The 25,182-nt window shown below is 44.1% G+C and overlaps 1 protein-coding gene across 2 annotated transcripts in view; it reads right to left on the bottom strand.

Moving 5' to 3' along the window:
* Positions 1-25,182, bottom strand: part of CDH23 (cadherin related 23) — a 398,194-nt gene that overhangs the window by 8,446 nt on the left and 364,566 nt on the right. For both annotated transcript variants that reach the window (XM_060274909.1, XM_060274907.1), the window contains 21 exons: positions 24,218-24,351; positions 23,751-23,960; positions 22,068-22,175; positions 21,221-21,323; positions 19,809-19,934; positions 18,622-18,825; positions 17,016-17,474; positions 13,769-13,885; positions 13,403-13,627; positions 11,473-11,642; positions 10,626-10,763; positions 9,817-9,939; positions 8,917-9,094; positions 6,965-7,176; positions 5,961-6,155; positions 5,587-5,697; positions 4,371-4,500; positions 3,290-3,553; positions 2,596-2,757; positions 951-1,207; positions 631-728 (listed from right to left, as the gene is read on the bottom strand). In XM_060274909.1, the coding sequence (XP_060130892.1) occupies positions 631-728; positions 951-1,207; positions 2,596-2,757; positions 3,290-3,553; positions 4,371-4,500; positions 5,587-5,697; positions 5,961-6,155; positions 6,965-7,176; positions 8,917-9,094; positions 9,817-9,939; positions 10,626-10,763; positions 11,473-11,642; positions 13,403-13,627; positions 13,769-13,885; positions 17,016-17,474; positions 18,622-18,825; positions 19,809-19,934; positions 21,221-21,323; positions 22,068-22,175; positions 23,751-23,960; positions 24,218-24,351 (3,724 nt within the window). The remainder of the gene's footprint in view (positions 1-630; positions 729-950; positions 1,208-2,595; positions 2,758-3,289; positions 3,554-4,370; positions 4,501-5,586; positions 5,698-5,960; positions 6,156-6,964; positions 7,177-8,916; positions 9,095-9,816; positions 9,940-10,625; positions 10,764-11,472; positions 11,643-13,402; positions 13,628-13,768; positions 13,886-17,015; positions 17,475-18,621; positions 18,826-19,808; positions 19,935-21,220; positions 21,324-22,067; positions 22,176-23,750; positions 23,961-24,217; positions 24,352-25,182) is intronic.

Below are 25,182 nucleotides of genomic sequence, written 5' to 3'. Positions count from 1 at the left end.
CTTCAATCAGGTGTGAGACTCACAAAGGAATGGGACTGCTAGATTAGCAAGAAAAGGCTTTGCACAAATCTCTGCCATAAGGCAACAACAACCAAAACCCTTTCATGGCGAAGTAATCATTATGTGAACCTGAAGGACTGTTTCAATTTAATATTTATTTTCAGTTATGATCAGCAGAGGTTGCCGGGGTTGGCTACCAATGCTTGAGGGTCTTTCTATCTAATATAAATACTAGTATCAGATGCCAGCTGACCAAAGCATTGCCAAAACACTAGGACCTGGGTCTAAGACTCCTCGTGCTTGTGACAGGAGAGGTTGTTCTATCCAATGACATTATGCAGCCTGTCTCAATGTGACACAGTGCTAAGCATGGTTAGACCCATGTTTTATATTAGCAGCAGAACTGAATGAATCTTTAGCTGTCTATCCACAAAAAAGTCTCTTCCTAACTGCTGAGGCTTAGCAAAGGCAACTCTGTAGAGGAAGAGCCATTATGGTGTGATATGGCTAAGAATAGTCATGGGAAAGTCATGGTCAGCTCAAATTTCATCTAAGCCACGAACACATCGGTGTGTTTCTTTCTGTGTTCAAATATAAATCTACATAAGAGGAGATACATGGAATCTTTACCGTTCAACATCCAGAATCCGGTTGGTTTCCCGGTTCACCACATGGATCAGCAATTCTGTTTGGGCAAAGTTCACGCGGCCTTTTTTGTCGACGTGGAACTATGGTATGGGAGACAAGAGAAAAAGGGTGTCCCTTCTCCTATCCCACCGATCACACATCTTCTTACATTTCCCTATGACTAGAAGGCTCCAAGGCATACACTCCCAAAGGCTGGTTTTGCCAGGAAATTGGCCAGTTTTCCACCTCTATTTCTTTGACTGAGAAAGAAAGATCCGCTGCTTGTTAAGAAAATGAATGTGTTGCCACAAAGCAGCAGTTACCTGGACATCATCCGTATTGACAATGGCCCCCGTGATGTTTGACAAAAGGCTGATGAACTCTTCCTCAAATTGCCGTACTTTATCTGGGATCTCATTGATTATAATCTTCACCCGTTGGTCATCCCGCAGGATATAGATCCCCACAACTGCAGTGTCGTTATGACCAGCCAGGTCTGAGGCCATGACATCCACCACAAAGTAGCCAGGATTGTAAGCAGTGAAGAGGTCAAAGGTTCGAAGAATCCCGTCTAGGTTACCTTTGAGAAGAACCAACAAGTGACCCTGCATGGTCAGAATCATCACATAATGCAGCCATGTTGAGATTGCGCCATTTGAGGCTGCGTGTGGGAGACAGCATGCTTTTCCATGTAAAAACCTTCCTGAACTTAAAAACTAGCACAGCAGGTTACCGTATAAGGTTTTAGCCTAACCACCTCTCTGAAGTGCTAGTTTTCTAAATGCTTGCGATATTTTTTTTGAAGAAAGTGGAACATTCAGTCATTGCAGCCTGAAATGGTATATACCAAACAGGACTGTACCACCTGATTGCTCTGAATATATGTGGACTAGCCTTTAGTTTAACTCGCTTCCAAGACCAATTAAATGGTGGCTCCCTTGTATTTGCAGCAACCAAGATCTACCTAAAGAGGAACGAAGCAGGCAGAGTTTTTAAGTACAATAGAAAGACCTGTTTTGTCCTGTGACACTGTTATACTCAAAAACCTGCCACAGTATAGTGCAAAGTTTCCCAAACTTGGGTCTCCAGATGCTTTTGGACTACAGTCCCCATCATCCCTGACCATTGGTCCTGCTAGCTAGGGATGACAGGAGATTAAGTCCAAAAACAGCTAGAGACCCAAGTTTGCGAAACCTTGCTATAGCGTAATCTCCAGCAAAGAGATGATGAAGATAATTTAAAGCAGTCTTTGTTGATGTCAGCATCCCTGTCAACAACTTTTCCCAAGCATGACTGAGTAGCAACCTTATGGATTATATGACCATGGCTCTATTAGCACACATCATTTTGCCTTTACGAGGGCCGGCCCACCCATGAGGCAAGGTAAGGCGACTGCCTCAGGCGGCAGAGTCCACAGAGACAGCAGATCCGGATGTCTATCTTTTCTTCCCCCCTTTGCTCCTGATGTTGATCTTTCCTCACCCATTCTTCCGTGACGGGGAAGTGGGCACCATTTTGGGGTCTGCCTCAGGTGCCAAAATCATAGCTGCGAAGTCTCTCGTTTTTTGCGGGAAACCCCCGGATTTTAATCAGTTTCCCGCTGTTATCCCGAATAGAAAAAAATCCCGTAAATCCCCCGATTTCCTACCTGCCAGGGAGGACCCTTCTGCGCTTGTGTGGACATTTTGGGTGCTGCTCTGCCCATGTCTGGGCACTGGAAATCGGGCATAGCAGCACCGGAAGTCGCTTCTACGCATGTCCAGGCATGCGTAGAAGTGACTTCCGGTGCTGCGCCACTGCTGATCCTGGATTTTTCATTGGAAGACTTGGCAGCTATGGCCAAAATATGTTGGTCCGGCCCTGGCCTTCACTATGTAAACTTAGCAGGGCTAACCAAATGCAGCACAAAAAAGCGAGACAGTTCACTCGGCATGGGTCCCTCCCCATGCATGCCGTTGCCTCTCTTACCAATGCTGAAAATGTTGGCCACCTCCTCAGAGTCGTTGGAATGTTGCTTGATGTAACGGATACCCAGAATGCTGTACAAGACCAGGCTATTGTTTCCCACATCGGCATCCAGTGCAACAAGCTTGATCAGTTCGGAACCCACTTTTGCATCTGTTGCTACCCCTTTCGGAAAGGGAGCAGGGTGGGGTGAGGCAGAGAAGTAACAAAGGAAAAGTCCCAGAGGGAGAGATTAATAGAAGTATAAGTCATTTCTTGGGAAATAATACCTACAGCAAGGGTGGCCAACCTGTGGCCCTCTGGGTGCTGTTGGACTACAACTCCCATAAGCCCTGGCTAGCATGGCCAATGATCCGAGATCATGGGAGTTGTAGTCCAAGACAGATTAGCCGGTCTTGTCTTAAAGATCCCAATGTACATTGTGGTAAAGAGAGGTCACTAGTCCCCCATTCTGAATGCACTTATGCACAAATCATACACAGTTTTGTCACCTCAAAAAACAGTAGTAAATATTTTTACATCAGTCACAAAATTTTACTTATGATTTTTTCTTTTGCTAATTAGCTTTGCCCAGTTTGCCTGATTATACTAAAACCCAGGCTGTAAACCAAATGAAAACTAGGCAAATTCGTTTTTTTTTTCTAAAATCCCAGTAATTCAGTTAGAATGGGCATTGCTCAAGTGGAACCATCCCTACCTGCTGTGTATTCTGATTTGGTGAACCGGGGAGGTTGGTCATTGATGTCATCCAAAAAGATCCGTACTTCTTGCAGAGTAGCATCAGTGCTGAGATCCATGGCTTGGATCCTGGTTGCCCGGCGACCCTGGGGAGGTGACCAGTTCCTATTGCTAGAGGCTTTGACAATGATAGAGTAGAAAGCTTCTTTCTCTCGGTCCAAGTCCCGCAACACCTGCAATTTTCCTTCCCGACTCAGCTGGAAATTATTCTCTCTGTTACCAGCTAGAAAAAAATGAGAGAGAAAACTAGTCAGTTTTGTTTTAAATTTGTTCCTCTCTAAAATGAGATTTCTGTAGTCATATTAGTGTGGGTGGGGTGGATGGAGAGGAGATAGACACAGTAATTCCAATTAGGTTTCCTCCATTTCTTTCACCCTTCAATCCCATTATCCAATGTTCATAGGCTAGTCCTACCAGGTGGGCACTCAGCAGTGCAGCTTGGGTAAAGGTAAAGGACCCCTGGACGGTTAAGCCCAGTCAAAGGTAGCTATGGGGTGCAGTGCTCATCTCGCATCAGGCCAAGGGAACCACGGTTTGTCCACAGACAGCTTTCCATGTCATGTGGCCAGCATGACTAAACTGCTTCTAGTGCAATGAAACTCTGTGGCGGAAGCCAGAGCGCACGGAAACGGCGTTAACCTTCCTGCCACAGTGGTACCTATTTATCTACTTGCACTGGTGTGCTTTCGAACTGCTAGGTTGGAAGGAGCTGGGACAGAGCAATGGGAGCTCACCCTGTCGCGGGGCCCAAGAGGCTCAGTGGCTTAGACCACAGTGCCACCAGCTCCTGCAGCTGTGGAACTGAACTTCTAACCACACACACATGAATACATACATAGAGGCAACTCCCCATTTGTGCACAATCGGCATGCACACAACTGCTGATGCACATGCTGTTCTTGGCATCGCAAGTGGGCAGCAGTGGAATGGGGTAAATGGGGAGTTGCCTATCTCTCTCTCTCTATAAAACACTGATGATACAAGCACAAGGCAGCGTGAAAACCATCCAAGGACAGTCGAGAAAAAGAAATGAAGTCTACCTGCAATGAAGTAATAGACGATAGCATTGGAGCCCTCATCAGCATCTACTGCTCCAGTGACATTGCCCACAACTGTCCCAGGACGTGAGTGTTCAGGCACAGAAAGAACCTGGTAAGGGGGAGACCCTTTCTGCAGGAGATGTTGGGAGAGGTGGGGAGATAGAGAGGGGGGGGGGGAAACACATGTTAAAAGGTAGCAAAAATAGACAAGCATAAAGTCCCAAACGGTAAACAATGTGCAATACTATCAACAACTGACTGAATGAATTGCATTTGGGGGTGGGGGACTAACAGGTCACAAATAATATTGAATTGCAAGCAAAATATTTTTTTGAACCTCAAGTAAAATTTGAGGTGTGACCAATAATACAAGATATATAAAGACAGCAAAAAGAAGCAACCTAACTTATCCCTTTGCTCTTCCTTGAAAGTCTTAGTTATTTTCTTTCTTTCCATTTCAAGAGCTTTAAAAAAAATCCCTTCTCCTTTACTAATTTTTTAAGGAGTTAAACTGTATAGTGGTACCTCGGTTTTCGAATGTCTCCGTAGTCAAATGTTTTTGTTTTCGAATGCTGAAAACCCAGAAGCAAGTGCCTCAGTTTTCGAACGTGCCTTGGAAGTCAAACAGGAAATGAGGCTTCTGTTTTAAGTTTTCCGTACTGAGGGTTCTGGTTTGAGGCTTCCAGAACGGATTACGTTTGAAAACCAAGGTACCACTATATCTATACGTACACCACTCATAAGATTTTAAGATTCAAAAACTGCGAATAAAAAAAGCCTGGAGAGAAGGCTGAACAGTGCATAGTTTGATGCAACAACGTTGTGAACTCCTAATATCATAGCATAACCTTTTTGGTGAAAACCTCCGTGACATTATGCCAAAAACTACACTACCACCCTTTCCCAAATGTCTCCCACGCATAGATCTCAGGCAATGGGTATTTCCTATTTGTCTGCTGCCGTAGCAGAAATGAAGCGAGAAGAAACTTTCCCCTACGGATAACTTGACATTTCTCTAAGATCAAAGGATTCCCAGAATTTCCAGGGACTCCGAGAAACTATTACGCTGAACGCATTCTGCAAACTGCATCCTGCGAGGTGGAGGTAAGAACAACCATTCCCTGTATTGCTCCCGAAGGGACCCCATTGTTATTTTGGGACCTGGTATTCCACAGCTCCAATGAAGTCCAAAAGGGGAAGGGATAGACCTGCTTACAGGCGGCCTCAGGAAGACGGGCTCGTTGTCATCTATATCATCCAGAGCCACCTGGAGGGGCTGCATGGTCTCGTAAGGTGGTTGGCCTTGGTCACATGCCACAATGATCAGCTGCAGGAGGAACACAGACACACACACAAAAACAACAACAACACCTGGTCTGTAAAAGGGAAGCTCAAAAGCTCCGGAAGGAAACCAATGTTTATTTCCCTCTTTTCTCCCCATGCCAAAGGGAAGACTTTACTCCCTAGTCAGTCCTTTGAGTCAGAAAGGGGAAATAGGTAACAGGGGCATTTCATAATTTAGGATATAAAATGAAGAACCACATGGGCTGCTCCCACGAAAGGCCCAGTGTTCCTGACCAGGGGACTTACGCTGTACACAGCTTGCTTCTCTCGGTCCAGCCTCATTGCTGTCTGGATGAGCCCGCTGTTTGGGTCGATGGTGAAGTATTCCCAGTCTTTGTTCCCTGCGCCGGTTTTGAGGAAGCTGTACTGCACAGCTCCATTGAGACCCTCGTCCTTATCTGTGGCATAGACTTCATACACGTTGGATCGGAGAGGAATTTCCTGTTTGCAGACACAAATATTGTATCGCCTAGGGAAGCTTTTAAGGATACAAGTCTAGAAGCATCTATTGGGGAACTGCATGTCCTATGAACCATAAATCCTTACACACACACACACACACACACACACACACACACACACACACACACACTTCCCTTCCTTAAAGGTTCGTCAAAGCAGAATGGCCTGCCAAACTTGTACTTAGAGCTCTTGCGGCCAATATCTTTAAACCTCTGAACTTAGAAGCCTATAAGCTTCTAAGCAGAGCCCCTGATGTGCAGGAGCACCATCATGTTCTCAGGACAGCTCACACATTACTTTAGATCAAGTTCGTCAGCACTCACAAGCTGTGTAATACATGCACAGCTGAGGAGAGCAGGTGAAAGCAAGACATCCTCCTCCTGTTCTAGCCCAGTTTGAAGTGTCATGTTAACTCAAGCTGAGCAATAGACTTTTGTCTTTGTACTCATTTGTTTGCATTGCTGCCACCTGATGGGCAGATGCATCATTTCACTTCTAGTCATAGTTCATAAAGAAAAGCAGAATTTTGATTTCCCCCCCTCGATAGTGCAGTCAGAGTGATTGTGTGTGTCCTAATAATATCTAATATCTAATATTGAGAATGATCAAATATGCTTCTGTTCAGGAAAGTACCGTAGGTAAGAGACAAAGCATGGATCAGAGCAGATATCCTTTTGTTGTGGAAATCTACACCATTGAATCAGCTGTCTGCATAAAGCTATAGAAGGCCAACCCTGGGCTACTGTATCGTTTATCAGAAGCATGAGAAATTCTAGATAGGGATTTACCTCTTTAATGTGCAAGATAGTTCCATTGGGGGGGCGGATAAATAACGGGCGGTTATCGTTGATGTCAATAACATCTACTTGGAGCATAGTTGTTCCCCAGAGAGGTGGTCTCCCTTTGTCAGTGGCCAGAACTGTGAGGTTGAACCTCTCGTAAGACTGTAGGCGCCTGCGAGTTGTTATGAGCCCGGAGTCCTTGTGAATTCTGAAGGCATCTACAGGCAGAAGAGATGGTACGGATACTGCATTAATTATTCCACTGCAAAAACAAACCTTTGCAAGTTTACTTCAATAAACTTATCCAATAAATAGAAAAATGGAGAAAAAGGAATGTGTGTGAACAAACAATAAATTCATTCATCTTCAATTTATTTACTGTACTCCCAAATGATACGTCAGGCTAAATAATCGAATCCAGACAATAAGTTTAGTAGCAACAGCACATATCTAGCTCACGCAGCAAATTTCATAGTTTTAGGGCTGCCTATAAAAATTTATTGGAAGTGCTGACGTTCCTGTGGAAACTCAGAAATCACTGCTACTTTTTTTAAAAAAAGCAGATAAAAGGCTAAACAAACAGCATCGAAAAGGTTGAAACTGTTATTTTTAGTTCTCTCCTTAAACAAGTGGGAATGAGGATACAATTTTCAGAAGAAAGGCGATTTCCCTTTGCCTCAAATAGCGTAGTGGTTAAACGAAAACCTCGGAGACCAGGGTTCAAATCCCCACTCAGCCATGAAGCAGAGAAGGAGCTTTCAATATTTCCAGACCCAGGATCCACCTTTAACCCAAACAAGCATTTGGAGACCTCTTTCTTTCTTTCTTTCTTTCTTTCTTTCTTTCTTTCTTTCTTTCTTTCTTTCTTTCTTTCTTTCTTTTTTTGTTATGATGGTGCTGCTGCTATTGCAAGCTGTTAGTGGGTTTTGACCCACCAGTTGAAGACCAACACTCTAGAGCAGGCTTTTCCAAACCTGGGTCTCCAGCTGTTGTCGGACTACAACTCCCACCATCCCTAGCTAACGACCAGTGGTCAGACATGATGGGAACTGAAGTCCCAAAACAGCTGGAAGCCCAAGTTTGAGAAAACCCTGCTCTAGAGGAATTTTCCTGTTGAGACCCACCCACTGGAAGGAGTGTAATGAATATTCAAGCCAAGCAAGTCTGATCATGGGGTGTGGAATGATGCAGGAGAAAGGCAAAAGGCTTTGCAGCTGATCTCATGCACCTCTGGGGACACTCTAGTGGTTGTCAAGGCAGCAGGTTTAGTGGCACTGACACCAATTCTTCTGCGACTGCTCCTTACAGACCTGGTAATAATGCTTCCTTGCTTTTCTCATTTTCTCCATTCCCTGCTAGACCCATTGCTCAAGGGAGAAGAAATTCTGAGAGTGGAAGTTAAGCAGAAGAAAAAGCAGAACAAAGAGGAAGAAGTGTACAGCGAGAAGAAAGGACAAAATCTAAGCGGGGGGGGGGGATTGAGAAGACGGCCAAAAACACTGGTCTGGATGGAAAGCTATTCTGAACCTGGGTGATGCAGGGGAGGGTAGAGTCTCCCCAGCCAACCTATGTCTTCAAATCTATGTTACCTGACCCTCCCTATCCTGGGCAATAGGAGGAATTGACCCATATCCAGATGCCTTCCTCCCACTTGACAAATGAGAGATGAAGCAAGAGAGAAAGAAAAAGCCAGCACGGTCTCCTGGAGAGATCTGGATTCAAGATCTTCCTCTGCACTGACACTTCAAGTAATTAAGTGGGAACAGTAACCCAACCTGCAGGATTATTGTGAAGGTAAAGACATTACAAATAATTTTGCCCATTGCAACTCCTATGTGAAACTGGTAATGATTAACACCAATAATCAAGAACATCATACAAAGCAATATGGTTTATACCGTCTCGCTCTCTTTCTTCCCACCTCTCTACAAACCTTCTTCGTTCACGAAGCTACATACCTACTCCAGGTCCTTCAATATTGTAGGTCACCATTCCGTTGTCTCCCTCGTCAAGGTCAGTAGCAGTCATCGTGATCACAGAAGTCCCTCCCGGCTCGTTTTCATACACACTGGTGCTATACTGCTTTTTGGCAAATTGGGGTCGGCAGTCATTGATATCCAAAACTGTAATCACCACCTGAAATCAAAGCAAACCAATAATGTAGTTGTGGGCGGAGAAGCCCCTTAGAAGACTGAAGCACATGAACATCCCAGTCCTCCCATCACAATGGTGTGCATATCAAGTGGATACAAAAACCTCACTTAGCTGGCTCATCTTTTTTTTAACGGGTATTTTTCTAGGAATCAGCCCCTACAGCTTTATCCTCCAATCTGATCAGAAGAAGTGCTCTAGTCTGCTATACAGAGTGCAATCTCTAAAGAGCAGAGTACTTATTTCCTGATTGGGAGATAAAATTCCTTTGCCGATCTTTAGGGTTCCTGTTGCCAGTGCTGTGAAGCATCACAGTGTTAAGATCACAGATAAAGACCTCTCCCTGCTCTTTAAGGCAGCATTTATACCATTCCAGAGCATGTGCAGTTTGTGTTATGTGTCTGTGGTCTGCAGGCATCTAGGTTGTGTACAGATGCATACACACATATACTTTGGCCATACCTACTGCTGGTGATGTGGCCCTTGGAGGGGTGGCTGACCACCAATGCTTCCATGCAGTCACAACCTTATGCACATCTGCTGTTACTGCACTTAACTTTTCTTCTTTTCTGTACTCTCAGTAAAGTTTGGAATTGAAATACTGGGTGTCGTTATAAATGAGCAAAGCAGATATGCTGTTACTTTGCCTCTTGCACAGAGGTGCATTTTCCAAAACATGCAGTGAAGCCTCCATGTCACTCGATTACCTGCACAGAATTTTCTCGGCGGTTCTCACTAGAAATGGCCCCTGGATTGTCTCTGGCTACAGCAGTCAACATATAATGATCTTTCTTTTCTCGGTCCAGGGTTGACATAATGTAGATATCTCCCTGGAACACACAAAGACCTTCAGAAAGTTATTGGATGCATTCAGGCACCATTGTGGAAACAGCGCATTTGCAAGACGGAGCACGTTGCTCTTCCTTCTTGGGCATCAGCAGGGATTCAGTTGGACAGTCAGTTATTTTCCTATATAAAATGACATTTGCAGTCAACTGAAGGTTAGATTGTTGAACTAGGACAGGGGAGACCAGGGTTCAAATCCCCACTTGGCCGTGGAACTCACTGGGTGACCTTGGCCAGTCACTGCTTTTCAGCCTAGCCTTCCTGACAAGGTGGCTGTAGGGATTAAATGGGGAATCATGTATGCTTTGGAGAAAAGGTGGGCGTCTAAATGAAATAAATAATAAAACAGAATAAACATCTGCCTGGATTGAATCACGTGAGTCCACTTTTGAATCCAGGTTCTGTCGAGTCCATCCCTAGCTGTGAGTATTTGCATCCAACTCTGCTACTCGCCTCCTGGCAGCATATGAGTTCTTTATACACACACTTCTCTTTTCCCACCACCTGCCCTCTGATAGTCAGGGGGTTCTCAGGCAAATGTGGGAGTGGCTCTGCTATCCACTAAATTGTTAGTAGTTGTTCAGTAGACCTGAATACAAGTGCAAGGTAGAGACAAAACTCAACGGAGGCTTGGCTAGTCAAAGGCTTACAGGCTGGCTTAGTTTATTACCGTGTTGGGGTTGATCCCAAACTTGCCCTCCCCATCTCCCAGGCTGTACTCGATCTGGGCAAAGCGTCCTGAATCGGCATCTGTGGCATGGACCCTCAGAATCACAGTGCCTAGTGGGGCATCCTCAAAGACAGCTTTCTGTAATAAACACAAGAGAAAATGAGCAGACATTTTGACTGGTATCAGACCCAATTCTAAAGGGGTATTGGACCCAATGCATGCCATGAACTGAGTGGTGGAGCTGCTTGCCTATCACCGATGACAAAGCCTAATCTGTACAACAAACAATCAGCTTCAAGATGTGTTGATGGCAATTAGGTTACATTCTTGGGAAAAAAAACATAAGACTGATTCACAGAAGATAGGTCTATTGATGGCTATTAGCCGATAAGGTTAAACAGAGTGCTCCTTTTCAAAAAGGCGGTAGGACTCCGAGGACCTGGTAGAGTAGGCAGTCCACAGGGAAATGCTTCGCCATCATGTCCTTGCTAGTGGATATTTGTCTGGTCAGAGGTAGATTTCAGACTGGATGGACTTTTGGTCTAGCAGCGGTTCTGTGATAGAACATAAGCCCCATCTAACCCTGCACCCACCTCACTCCCCACAATATATTGTGAACCAGGGGCCACCGACCTTTTCACACCCGTGAGCTTCTTTGGATTCAACCCCTTCCTAAATTGCATGCAGTTATACGGTTAGTTTAATGTGATTCTTATCATGGAATCTCACACCGCAGATGGTAAGCTGTCCTGAATGTTAGTTATGCTCCATAGAGCTGTTTCAGACAATAATATTTCATAGTAAATTGTTTCATCTGATCCTGCTTCCCACCTAGACATCAATTCACCTGGTAGGATGGTTGGCTGAAGATGGGGTTGTTGTCATTGATATCCACAATTTCTAGGTGCACTGGTATCTCGGCTGATCTCCGGGGAGATCCGTTGTCAGAGGCCCGAACAGTGAAGTTCAGCCATTGAACTTCTTCATAGTCCACCGTCCTGTTGGAAATTACTTTTCCTGAAAGATAAGATTATGACTGCCATCTTGACTGATGCTAATTTTTCCTCCCACCTCTCTGCAGCCTTCTAATAAACCATTCTGAATGGGCATTAAAAATAAAATAAAAATGACATGCCCGCAGACGGCTGGTTCTACTATTGGAATGGCAGACAGTTAAGACTCTCTTGCAGCCCTTGAGACAAACGTCTAAATGCTTATCCAGAAACATATGTCCAGGGCCATTGCTAAAGAAAATCTTAGGGGTCTGGTGGTCATTTCATGCTAGGAATGAAGCTCCACTTGGCTGGAGGCAAACAACACTTCTGATAAACATTTATTTTATTATCTACTACTTAGTTACAACTGTCTCCAAGTAGGATACAACAGAAATAAAAATTGGTTAAAACTGTAAAATCAGAATTCAGTTAAAATGCTTGCTGGTATAAGCAAGTACAGTCGTACTTTGGTTCTCGAACGGAATCTGTTCCAGAAGTCTGTTTGACTTCCAAAACATTTGGAAACCAAAGCATGGCTATTGATTGTGTGCAGGAAGCTCCTGAAGCCAATTGGAAGCCGCGGAAGCCCTGTCGGACATTCGGGTTCCAAAGAATGTTCACAAACTGGAACACTCACTTTCGGGTTTGCGGCGTTTGGGAGCCAAAACGTCCAACTACCAAGGCGTTTGGGATCCAAGGTACAACTGTATTTTGTGGGTACCAGAAATGCAACATCAAGGAGGCCTGTCTGACCTCCACTAGGGGGCCCAGAACAATGAACTCCCGGCTCCTGTTGGGTACGAGTCATGCATGTGAACCACAGAGGACCACAAATAGTGATTCTGCGGAGAGTTTGCTGAACCTCTGGTGCCCATTGATTCCTGGATTACAAGCAAAGAACATGCAAGTACATCTTTCAGAGCTTCCACACTGGCTGTTTACAACACTGAACAATTTATTGAACACTCCTCTGGATAGTGCCATACAGAAGTTATACGACACTGCCAACTAACAGTTTCTTATTGGACTTTTTTGCAGTTAGAAAAGTGATGGGATCATTGCACTAGAAAGTGAAGGATAACAACAAAATTTTGTGCCAATAACTAGCCCAGCTGAAAGGACCTTTTGTACTGCCTGTCTCCCAAAAAGTTAGGTCCGAAAGCCTAAATTTAGTTTGTAATCTCCTTGGGGGAAAGGACATGTTGGTTGGGGCTTTTTTTTTTTTGGCTTATGCTATACTGTAAAGCTGTAGGGAACGACAGAGGACGAGATGGTTGGACAGTGTTCTCGAAGCTACGAACATGAGTTTCACCAAACTGCGGGAGGCAGTGGAAGACAGGAGTGCCTGGCGTGCTATGGTCCATGGGGTCACAAAGAGTTGGACACGACTAAATGACTAAACAACAACAACAACAACAACACTGTAAAGCACCATGTACAGTGATGGCACTATGTTAAGTAGGTCTTCATAATTAACAATTTCTACAAATTACGAAGGAAACGAATGGTGCAGGATTCTTGAATGTACAGGAGGTATGTTTAGAACTTGCCGAATGAAGTTGGCTATCAAGGTCAGCCCTAATAGAGACCTGAGTGAAGTAGAAAAGGTTTCATACCAACATTTTTTTCATAAGACTGCATTTTTTTGTTCGAGATGCTGGCCAAAGGCCCAAACAATGAAACTTCCTGTGCCATTGGAAAAACAATGGGAAATAAAATGGTACATTTCCCCTCCCCCATACGGAGAATCTTCCTTGGGGATCCCCTAGGTGTCCCACCTACCTGCTGAGCTGTCTTCCAGCTGGACATATCCCTCAGGTGAAAGGTCGAGTAGCTCATAAGTGATCTGACCATTAGCACCTTTGTCTGGATCTACAGCTGACACAGATATCAAGGTGGTCCCTGGAGTGGCCCCTTCCAGGATCCTTTCCTTGAAAAACAGTGCCCCGAAAGGGCGGAACCGAGGAGCATTATCATTGACATCCAATATATTTACTGTCAGCTTTGCTGTGAGAGGCAGAGATGGGAGAACACAAAAGAGTAAGGATAAAACACCTGAATGTTTATCAGACTGATACCCTCTCCTTTTCAGATCTCAACACCATCGCATGACTCAGTTTAATGTGAAAATTACAGGAATTACCGTACCATTTGGCACACTAACTGAGCGGTCCACCACGTCACTGGCGTTGTCATAGACGGAGATGGTGACTTCGTAAGTGGCTACCAGCTCCCTATTTAGAGTGGACTTAACTTTCACAGCACCTGAAAGTAAGAAAAAGAAGGGGGCAAATTCTAACTAAATAGCATACTCAAACCATGGGAGCAAAAGCTTTCACAGGCCAAAGAAGTATGTTCATCTAACAAATGTTTACAAGCTTCTTAGTCTCTTTTCACCTATATTCTCCCTAGCCAGAAAACCCATCTATAAACACACAGCACATTCAGATTCCTTTTGTTCAATCCAACCTAATTCTGCACCATACATTATTTAATATTTTGGGGCGACTGTTTTTTACATTTCTTTTGTATCCCACATACTTTTATATTATGGACAAAACTTGTATTTCTTCAACGGACCTGGATACTTTGTGAGAACGATGACTCACTCTAAGTTAAATGAGTTCAGATATTGACTAGAATATGCTTTCAGTTCTATACAGAATGTGTATCAAGGCATACTTGCTGAGAAAGGGTTTCCAAATAATCTGAACAAGGCTTCAGTCATGAACACTAATACAGTGGTGCCTCGCTAGACGAATTTAATTCGTTCCATGGGTCTTTTCTTATAACGAAAAAATTCGTCTAGCGAATCCCATAGGAATGCATTGAATTTTTTGAATTTTTTTTTGCCCATAGGAACACATTAATTGAATTTCAATGCATTCCTATGGGAAACCACGATTCGCTAGACGAAAACGAATTCGTCTAGCGAGGCAACCTCCCCTAGAAAAAACCTTTCGTTAAGCGAAAATTTCGTTAAGCAGGGCATTTGTTAAGCGAGGCACCACTGTACTAGGAAGTAGACCCTATTAAACACAATGGTATTTACTTCTGAGTAAAAATATACAGGATCGCTCTCTTAATCTGGCTCCTGTGACCAGCTAAATCATGATGTGGCCTCAGCACACCTTTCAGGTCTGCCTCCTTTCTGTGACATTCATGGTCTGGTCTACCTTAGCATAGCAAACTCATATGGAGCCACAGCATTGCGTTCATGATGCTGCATGAGGAATAGATAAAATGCTGCCCTTGTGCAGAGAGAATTTAATATATGATGCCCCTTGGGTAAAACACTATCTCTTAGACCAGGCATAGGCAAACTCATCATCCCTAGCTAACAGGACCAGTGGTCAGGGATGATGGGAATTGTAATCTCAAAACATCTGGAGGGCCGAGTTTGCCTGTGCCTGTCTTAAGACTATCCCCTTCTTTGCAAGACTGTTGTTCGTATAAAATGAGATAATAAGATTCATACAAGTCTCCCTTAGCTCCTTCAAAAGTTGGATTAGAAAAGTGGTAAAAGAAATTGCAAGCTGACCACTGTGGGCCTTAAGGGTCAGAACACCAAATTTGTGTTACACTGTATTCAGGACTCCTTGCTACCCTGCCCTATCCACCAAAGCACAGAATGGAAGTTCACTTACCCTAAAAAATCCTTGCCCCTCCCACTCCCTAGAAGCTAGGTACTTCCGAGGAACTTTCAGCATTCAGTCTGTGAAGGCTGTGACACAATGCATGGAAGGCATGTCTTGGCTGCTCTTTGCCAGCAAGACACAAACTGGCACTGAACCAGGGATGGTGAGGATGAGAATGGAGGAGGTGTCGACTGAGATGGAAAGAAGACACTGAGCACACACATAGAAACAGAAAAACCAAACCTGCAGGTCTGAGAGCCGTAAGGGAAATAAGAAGATTATAGTTAGTTATAGTTGAAGTGAAGCAAGTAGCCATTCAAAAGTGTACAGAGAAAGCAGAAAGGGCAAGGCAGGCATAGAAAAAAGGGGGAAGAACAGGATGTGAAAAGGAAAGAGAAGCAGAGGTGGGAAGAAATTAGAAAAGGTGGGAGAGAATCTTCCTCACTGTATTCTGTCCTTAACTTAATGGCTGCTGTGGCCAGGAGAATCTTGCCCAGCTTTGGCAGTTGTGTCCACTGCACCCTTTCCTAGAAAAGGCGGACACAGTGATACATACCTCGGTCACCTTCCAATTTAGATTACTGTAATTCACTCCCTGTGGAGGAATCCTTGAAAAGTGTTCAGACATTGCAGTTGGTGCAAAACAGCCAAACCTCTTGTGGTATACACCTTTTAAAACCACATTATACATGTTTTATGTCAATGGACAGGCTTCTGATTCATTTCTGGGCTGAATTCAAGGTGCTTACATATAAAGCCGTAAACGGCTACGGGCCAGGATAGCTGGAAGATCTTGCTCTCTCATACGAACCTGACTGTGTGTTGAGAACATCACCGCTTTGAAATTCCCTCCCAAAGGAGGCGAGACCAATCCCATCCCTGATGGCATTGAGATAGGCAATGAAAACATTCTTAGTCAACGGTGCAACTTTTAATGGTTTTAAATATCTGGCTGCAGATTTTACTCTGGTTCTTTTGATTGTAAGGTTTAACTTTTGAAACTTGGTGGTACTTTTTCTTAGGGCTGGAAAGTGGGATAAAGTGTTCACACAAATAACTAAATAAATGGCTGCCTTTAGGAACTCTTCAATATACAGAAGGTCTGACAAAGCAACATTTGATAAAACTGTTACCGTACTACAAATGCTGTTTTGGGCTGATAATGTTTCTTTTCAATGTTAAAATGGTATAGAGTATTCCTTTTTCCTGCCTTCCATTGATTTTGGCCATTTTCCTTAGAAACTGTGTTACACACCCATGTTTGGAGCAGTATTTCAGCCTCCCAACTCTTGTAAAAGGTAAAGGTATCCCTGACCATTAGGTCCAGTCGCGGACGACTCTGGGGTTGCGGCGCTCATCTCGCCCTATAGGCTGAGGGAGCCAGCGTTTGTTTGCAGACAGCATGTGGCCAGCATGACTAAGCCGCTTCTGGTGAACCAGAGCAGCTCACAGAACTGCCGTTTACCTTCCCGCTGGAGTGGTACCTATTTATCTACTTGCACTTGACATGCTTTCGAACTGCTAGGCAGGAGCTGGGCATAGCTGCCAAGTTATCCCTTTTTTACAGGGATTTTCCCTTATGCTGAATAGGCTTCCTCGCGAGAAAAGGGAAAACTTGGCAGCTATGGAGCTGGGACCAAACAATGGGAGCTCACCCCCATTGTGGGGATTCAAACTGCCGACCTTCTGATCAGCAAGCCCTAGGCTCTGTGGGTTAGACCACAGTGCCACCCATGTCTCTCTCCCAACTCTTGTACCTGTTCTAAAATCCACTGCAAACGCTCCCTGCTGGCCAGGCACAAGAGCATCATTATCATCTTTGGCGAGGATTTCAATGATGTAGTATTCCAGCCGGGGATTAAGGTCTCTGTCTTTTGCAGTCATCTCAGCAACAACCGTGCCTATTTCAGCCGATTCAGGCACAGTGACGGTCTGGATGGGGTTGATGAACTCTGGCTGAGAGTCATTGACGTCATCAATGAGGATGCTCACAGTGGCGGTGCCAGAGAGAGGCGGTGTCCCTCGATCCACAGCAATCACCGTCAGCCGGTAATTGTCCTTCTCTTCTCTGTCTATGCTGATGTTGGCCACACTGATCACCCCTGTGTTGGTGTTGATCACAAACCTATCTTGAGCTCCACTTTCAATCCGATAGCTCAGCTGCTGGTTGAGGCCACTATCCATGTCAGTTGCCATTACCTGGAGAACAGAAAAACCTAGGGGGGACACCCAGACTGTGAGAGCTTTTCAGTCACCTGAATCCTTAGAACACAAGAGCTGTCATCTAGGATCAGTCCCACAAATTGTTGTCTCAAGCAGTCTTTCCCTGCTGAAGCCTGCTATAAAGAAAGCTCAAGAAAGCTCATTGCGAGATAGACGGACAATGTGATGATACTATGATATGAAATACCTCCTTCCTACAATTTGTAAAGAACGTATGGGGAACATATAGGGTCAAAGGAGCTAAAGGAATTCCATCAGATTGTAGAATCCCCGCTTGTGGAATGCTCTCATGAGGGAGGCTCGCCTGGTGCCTTTGTTACATATCTTGAGGTGCCAGGCCTTTGGCTAATTAGCCCTTGGCTAATTAAACAATGGATGGCCTTTTAAGCTGTGTGTGTGTGGAGGGATTGGTGGTAATTTTGTTTGTTTGTTACTATGGCATGTATTCTTGTGTTTTTATATTGTAATCTGCCCTGTGATCCTGGGATGAAGGACAGTATAGCATAATAATAATAATAATAATAATAATAATAATAATAATAATAATAGGCTGCATAAAGGACAATAAGGATGTTCATGGTGAACTGAAAGTAGGCCATATAGGTGACCTGAAAAAGATGTGAACTCTTGCATTAAAACATTAAAGAGTGACGAACACTTTGTACACTTCCTTGATGGGCTAAACTATGTAGTGACTGCCAGCTAAACACATATACTGTACACAAAAACAAACAATGGTCTCTTCCTTATTTGCTAATTTATGGTAACAGAGCAAAAAAGAAAAGAAAAAGAAAAATGTGATCCTTTGTTAACTGGAATTTTGCTCCAGTAGTCTGTCTGTTTCCAGAATACAAATGTGTTTATCAGCATGGTACGAAAAACATAATCAGCCGGATCCAGACTTCACACTGATTTCACTGGACCTACTCTAAGCATGACTAAATGGGGATCCAACTCAATATCCATATTGCCCATAAATGGCCAGAGAGTGCTGCAGAATATTGCAAATTTATCTCTTGATTTCCTGGATTGCATACTTCATTTTCAATTATCACTGTATGGTTGTGGTTTTTAAGAAATCTCAGTACCTATCCTCATCTCAGTCTCACTAGCTTATCTGTACTTTGCCTTCATTCTGACCTGGAGGGCTGTTTTCCAGCAGGTGAGCAGTCAACAGTGCCGGGTGAAAAGTTGGCCTATTGTCATTATCATCCAGAATGGTCACAGTGAGCCTAGCGGTGCTGTTCAGCTTTCCAACATCCATTGCAACCAGCAGAAATTCCAAGACTGGATTCAAGAAGGCTTCTCTGTCTATCACTTGGCCTGGCTTCACCAAAACAACCCCTGGAAGTTATGAATAAAGATTCCATTAGGAAAGATAGGAACCAACTATAGGCACGTGCAGCCAAAGTTCTAGCAGTCATGCTCCACGGAGTGCAAATCTCATTTTGCCAAAATAAAATCTGCAGCAAACTCTACAATTCTATGAAATTGGCGTACCAGCACTTGGAAGTTGTAAAAAATGGCAAAGGAAAAGGGAAGTCTGGATAGCTCCTTACTTGGAGACCTTACCTTGTTACCTCCCAACAATTTTCCCCAGTGAAGCCCATTACCCACACCACCATGTGACATCTACAAACTACATATAGAGCTCGCCACCAAAATGGTGTGTCGGTAGGGTAGCAGACTGTTTTGTCAAAAGGTTCTGCCTACTGTAGTACAGGACTCAAGAACCATGGTATCAAAGAGGGGGCCCTCCAGTTTGGCCTCCAGTTTAGTCACTGTTTGGGTAAACAAAAGCTTACACCACTGATGAGTTTGTTTATGCAATAGCTCGCCCCCAACGACAAGCCAAACAAACGAGTTGCAAGGCTGTACCCGCTTCACATTGCAGGTGAGGGGGAACATGGAATGCTCCTCACAGAAAATACTCCCTACACACAAAAACCGAGATCTTCTCCATGTGCTTTAAAAAAGCCCAAGGTTCACTTCCAGCCTGGCTCTTCTACTGGCCAGGGCAAACATTCCATTACCTCGTTACAGGTAGGTAGCCATTTTGGTCTGACGTAGTCGAAACAAAAAATAAAAAAATTCATTCCAGTAGCACCTTAGAGACCAACTAAGTTTGTCATAGGTATGAGCTTCCGTGCGCATGCACACTTCTTCAGATCGAAGAAGTGTGCATGCGCACGAAAGCTCATACCTATGACAAACTTAGTTGGTCTCTAAGGTGCTACTGGAAGGATTATTTTTAATTTTTTATTCCATTACCTCCTCACCCAAGACTAGATAGGCTGCCTGCCTGCTAAGTGGCTTGTCTTTCTTACCTGTTCTGTTGTTGATGCTGAAAAGGTCTGTTGCTGTCCCAAGGAGCTGGTACGTCACCACAGCATTGATGCCCTGGTCGTTGTCCAAAGCTAGAATTGGCCCATTAAGGACTGTGATGCGAGTTCCTGAATTGAACATGGGAGGCCATTCAATCAGAGAGATAACATCAATAGGCTACCTCCTCCACCCCCACCCCCAAATGATTAACAGTGAATAATGAATGGGTGAAATAGGGTGAGGTCCTATGAAGGATGAGACAAAAAAGAAGTGCCTGGTGAGGCCTTGGCAGACTGAATCAAGAAGCCCCCTGGGAGACGCCTTACAGCCCTGCTAAAACAAAAAAACACACACACAATTCATCAGGAATATTGAAATGAAAAGGACATTTAGCGGGAGTTTTGCCTCCTCTTGTTTCTGAATTGACATACCATCAGGGAGTGTGGCAGGCAAGCACATTGGTCTATTGAAGTATAAATATTTTGGCAGAAACCTAAAAGTACTTAAAGTTCAAATAAATGGTCTGGAGAATCAGGAATGAGCTTCCAACCCATGGTCTGGAAGGTAAGAAATACAAATACTGTACAGCCAATGTCTTCAGGGAAAGACTTCTTTGGCCTCAGCAAATGAGACCACACTAATTCACAGTCAGTTTCTTATATGCTATTATTATTTAAGAAAGGGAGTTAGAGAAGGTCTTAAAACTTCATAAGCTTGTTCATAAAAATCCCAAACTACTGGTTTCATAAAACAAAAGTATGTTGCCATTTCACAACAGAGAAAAGAACTACAGTGGTGCCTCACTTAACGAATGCCCTGCTTAACGATTTTTTTTTAATGAAAAATTCGTCTAGCGAATCGCGGTTTCCCATAGGAATGCATTGAAATTCAATTAATGCGTTCCTATGGGAAATTTTTTTTAAAAAAAATTCAATGCATTCCTATGGGATTCACTAGACGAATTTTTCGTTATAAGAAAAGACCTGTGGAACGAATTAAATTCGTCTAGCGAGGCACCACTGTATGGGTATTTTAGTAGCCACAGAAAATGAATAGTATCTGTATAAAACAAATGTGATCATAGTAGAAAGCATCCAACTGTTTAAAAAAATTATGTCATTTCCAACAAATCCACTTGTACCAGGTTTAATTTGATTTCTGTTTTCCAGCATTTCTCAAACACGGCTCTCTAATGTTGTGGAAGAACAGATAACAACGTCCAGAAACTAAGATGTCCTAAACAACTTTTCCTTCGTAGTCACAACATTATTTGTTGCAACAGTTCTAACACAATATTGTTCAAAAGTTGTTGTTGTTTTTTAAAGTACCATCCCATTAAAAACAGAAGACCTGGGCTGAAGGAAGGGACCGCCTGCAAGCTGTGAGATTCGAATATGTTGGAGGAAACACATACCTGGAGGGGAGTTCTCCAGGATCTCGGCCTGGTAGGAACTCTGAGTGAAGAGGGGGTGGTTATCATTTTCATCTGCTACTGAAATCAGCAGCAAGTCGAAATCCTAAAGTGGTGTGAACGAAAAGGACAAAATGACTACAAAAGAAGCTGCAGTTGCCTTTAGAAGGGTCTCCTCGCAATCATCATGACTACTAAAGAATACAGACTTGGTCTCTTCGTGGGTTTTAAGGTTTTGTTTAGATTTACAGGCTGCTCAAGAGCTTTGCTATGCTTTATTGACTTAAGCCTGAATCCCAGAGGCCAATTCAAACAGGTAGGTCATATACAATGCTCTCAAAGGTGTTCAGGTTTGGACATTTGCCTCTCTTTAGGTATGTGCTGTTTGAACCTGATGCACATGTGGTAGCACATACCTAAAGAGAGACAAGGGTGCTTTTTCAGTGAGCCCCTGGAGACTCAGAAAATACCCATTTTGTCTTATTTTTAGGCCTATCTATAGAACAGCATAGTCTCAATTATATAATGTGCAAGCAGATGAGATCAAAACGTTATATGTCCATTCTGTGAGGTACCTTCACATTTTTTTAGGGGGCTGAGGGGAACTACTGAATGGTAACTGAAGGACCCACAATGAAACAGAACATTTGAATGAAGAGCTGCAGAGCTTTTGCAAATATTCTAACCTTGGCCGTGAAAACCTCGGTCTGGATTCTGCGTCTGAGAAGAGAAACTGATGAAGCTAAGTTTCAGGCTTGAGTCTTGCGCCTTTGATTGTTAGCTAGATCAGTACTACATGAAATGCTCTCAGTAAACCCAGTGCCAAAGTCAGAAAACTGCGCATAATTACCCGCCTTGCGTTGCGTGCATTTTCTGGGTTGTCCTTTACTGTCACTGTCAAGCTGTACTTGGACACCCGCTCCCTATCCAGCGGGCGGTTTATGTACACGATGCCAGTCTGATGAAGAGACAGGAAAGGGGGAAAAGGGGAAAGAGAGGGGGAATAAATGGAACTGCATTGTTTTGTTTCCTTCGCTCTGCCAAATGCCAGTGATGGGGAAACATTAAGCAGGGAGTACCAGCGCCCATGATACTGTGCTAACTGCTCAGGCAAGTGAGAATAGGTTATGCTCCGTTCTAACCAGGATTAAAAAAAGAGAGAGATTCCATTCTACCAGGTGAATCTGTTATGGAAACTCCTCTTCTTTGGAACACAGGAGTCAGGAAATGAAAAAAGAAAGACCTTACTCCCTGAAATCTGGGCCAGAAGATGACTAGTTAAAGCTACTGAGAGGTAGCTTTGCTAAAATGCTGTTCTAAAATGCTGCATGTGAATACACAGGGCTGGACTGATACCATTTTAAAAAAGAGGTTAATCTTACTATTGAGAAGCGCTTGCTGTTGTTTTCAGGTAGGGGTTTGTTATTTGAATCTCTTCTCAGCCCAACCACCAGCATACTATGAAATTAGTAGGAAGGGCACACTCATTTCCTATGGCTGGAGGGAAGGAGGCCTTTGCACATTGACTCAAGCAGGCACAAGGCAGTCAGAATTGGGCTATGATTTGAGGATCTGTGCAGTGGCAACGAAGGAAAAGAAGTGAAATCAACGATTTCAAAACTGCCCATTGGTTCTGAGTGCAAATGAGAAGCACATTTCCAGACCCAAGTGCTTCAGACCCATGTAACTTAAAAAAGAAAAAGAAAAGAAAAGATGTAGGCCCTCAGCAATTTGCAGAATAGAGCTCAGGTATCTAAAGCTAGGTGGAAAGATGACAATGAGTGCATTCTAATTAAAGGATAATTCAAATCAATATGAAGTGTGAAGTCATGCTTTTCTTTACATGCAGGCTATAGACCTGGAGCAGCAGAGCTGGAAGAAAACACATGCCAGCCTCTTAAGACCACTGGAAGCCTTCAGCTGTTGCCTCCCAGTGACAAACACCATGCTGCAAGTTATCACTGTGGTCTCCAGATGTTTCCCAGATGTTGAAGCAAATAAAAGGAGAGAGTGGAACTATGCGCATCATTCATATATGTTGCTAACACCTGCAAGCATTCCCTGAGCCTCAGGGTGGGATTAAAGTCCAAATAATCAAATAAATAAAGCCCACGTTTGATGCGCACATCTCTAAGCTCAGGCTGGTATGGCGGCTGCACCTTATTGTGAAGACTGCAGGCTTGGACGGGTGAGATATGCCTTAGTGACATCATGTCTGGATTACTGCCATGTGCTCTGCCTAGGATTGCCTTTGAAGGGTGCTGGGAGACCACAACTGGTCCCAGATTCTGCAACCAGGCTCTTAACAAGGGGCACATAAAGGCAGCATGTATATCCTTATCGAGACAGCTAAGCTGGTTTCCAGTTAAGTTTCTCAGGCCCGGTACTAAGTGCCGCTGAGGCCCAATAAAGCTCTTGATGGGTTAGAAGTTGAACCAGGATATCTGAAGGACTACCTTGCCACATTTAACCTTCCTGATTAATGAGATCGTCATGGGAGGCTGTGTATCCCGTTAAAAAGAGAGAGACTTACGGTGCCATTGATGTAGAAAGCATTGTCTATATTCCCTGCTGTGATGCTGAAGGTTAAAAGAGCATTCCTGCCGCTGTCAGCATCGCTGGCATGGATGCGGGTGACGAAGCTGGAGATGGGTGCATTTTCACTGAGAGTGAGATTCATCGGTAGGTTGAGGAGGACGGGGTCATTGTCATTTATGTCCAGAACACGCACTCCCACCAAGACCTAAACCAAAAAGAAAGGAGGCGGATGAGGAGAGGGGCAAACAGGCCTGAGACTATTTATACAAAGAAAAATTGCCCATATGGTTCTTCCATGGCAATCTAGGTGTTTTCCCCATATGGCTTAATAGAGGCAATACCTCCTTAGGTTTTTCAATCAGGTACAGTTCTGTTTCCTCACCCCTGCACAATTCACCTCTCCCTCATGGAGGATTCAGAACCTCATCTTTGCCGTGTAGCCCCTGGACCACAAACACTTACGGTAGAGCTGAGAGGAGGCACCCCTCTGTCCTTGGCAGCAATGGTGAGGTTATAGAAAGCAATGTTTTCTCGGTCAAGCTCAGCATCCTTCCGCACGCGTAGCTCCCCTTCCACAGGAGAGATCACAAATTCTCCTGCAAGATAGATAGACACAAGGATGCTTAAGGGGCACAGGAGAAACAAGCAGGGCAGGTTTTCCAGCCTAGAGCACCATGGAAGACTGCACTCAAGAGCACTGCATGCTCTCACAACCTCCTTTTCCGTGTTAACAGAGATGGTCAAGAAGGTGCATTGAGAACAGATCAATGAAGTCCACCTAATGCATTCCTGCAGATACTAGTCTGAGAGGGGACTGTGTATCTGCTCTTTATCAGGATGTCACCAGGCCACAAGATCCAGGCAGAAAGAGAGGAACGTTGCCGGTGATCTCCCAGTGTCTATGTTGGTTCTGGGTTCTACAGCACTACCATGCTAGCAAAACATCCTAATGCTCCCCAGGTCTTAGGTGATGAATCTGATATCAAACGATTGATTGATTGATTGATGTGAAATGATCAATCTGATGACCAGAGAGAAGACAACTGACATCCTTATCAGGATGCCGCACTGGGCAGATAAGTTTAAAGTTCTCCCCCCACCTCACTGTCTACTTTATTTGCTTATTTATTTAGCCCCCCCCCAATGCTGGGGTGTTGCAGGGAGAGTTTCCTTGGGGGGCTGTCTCCTGGGCCAGGCCACATCAGGTAAATTGTGTTTTGTCTTGGAGATTGTTTAATACCCTGGTACGTATTACTATGAAAATGAAATACTGAACTCTATGCTACTTAAATCTGAGCAGTGGTAGAAAGTATACTCTCTCTCTCCTTGCACCCCGCAATGATGCCTGTATGCAACAAGCCACAATCTGTATAGGACTGTAGCCTCAGTCTCTCATTAGAATACAAGTGCTGCCTTGATGAATCAGT

This window comes from Zootoca vivipara, chromosome 5 (assembly GCF_963506605.1).
Source record: "Zootoca vivipara chromosome 5, rZooViv1.1, whole genome shotgun sequence".
Lineage (NCBI taxonomy): Eukaryota > Metazoa > Chordata > Lepidosauria > Squamata > Lacertidae > Zootoca > Zootoca vivipara.
The sequence above is the reverse complement of the archived record's forward strand: the minus strand, read 5'-3'. Positions and strand labels throughout refer to the sequence as shown.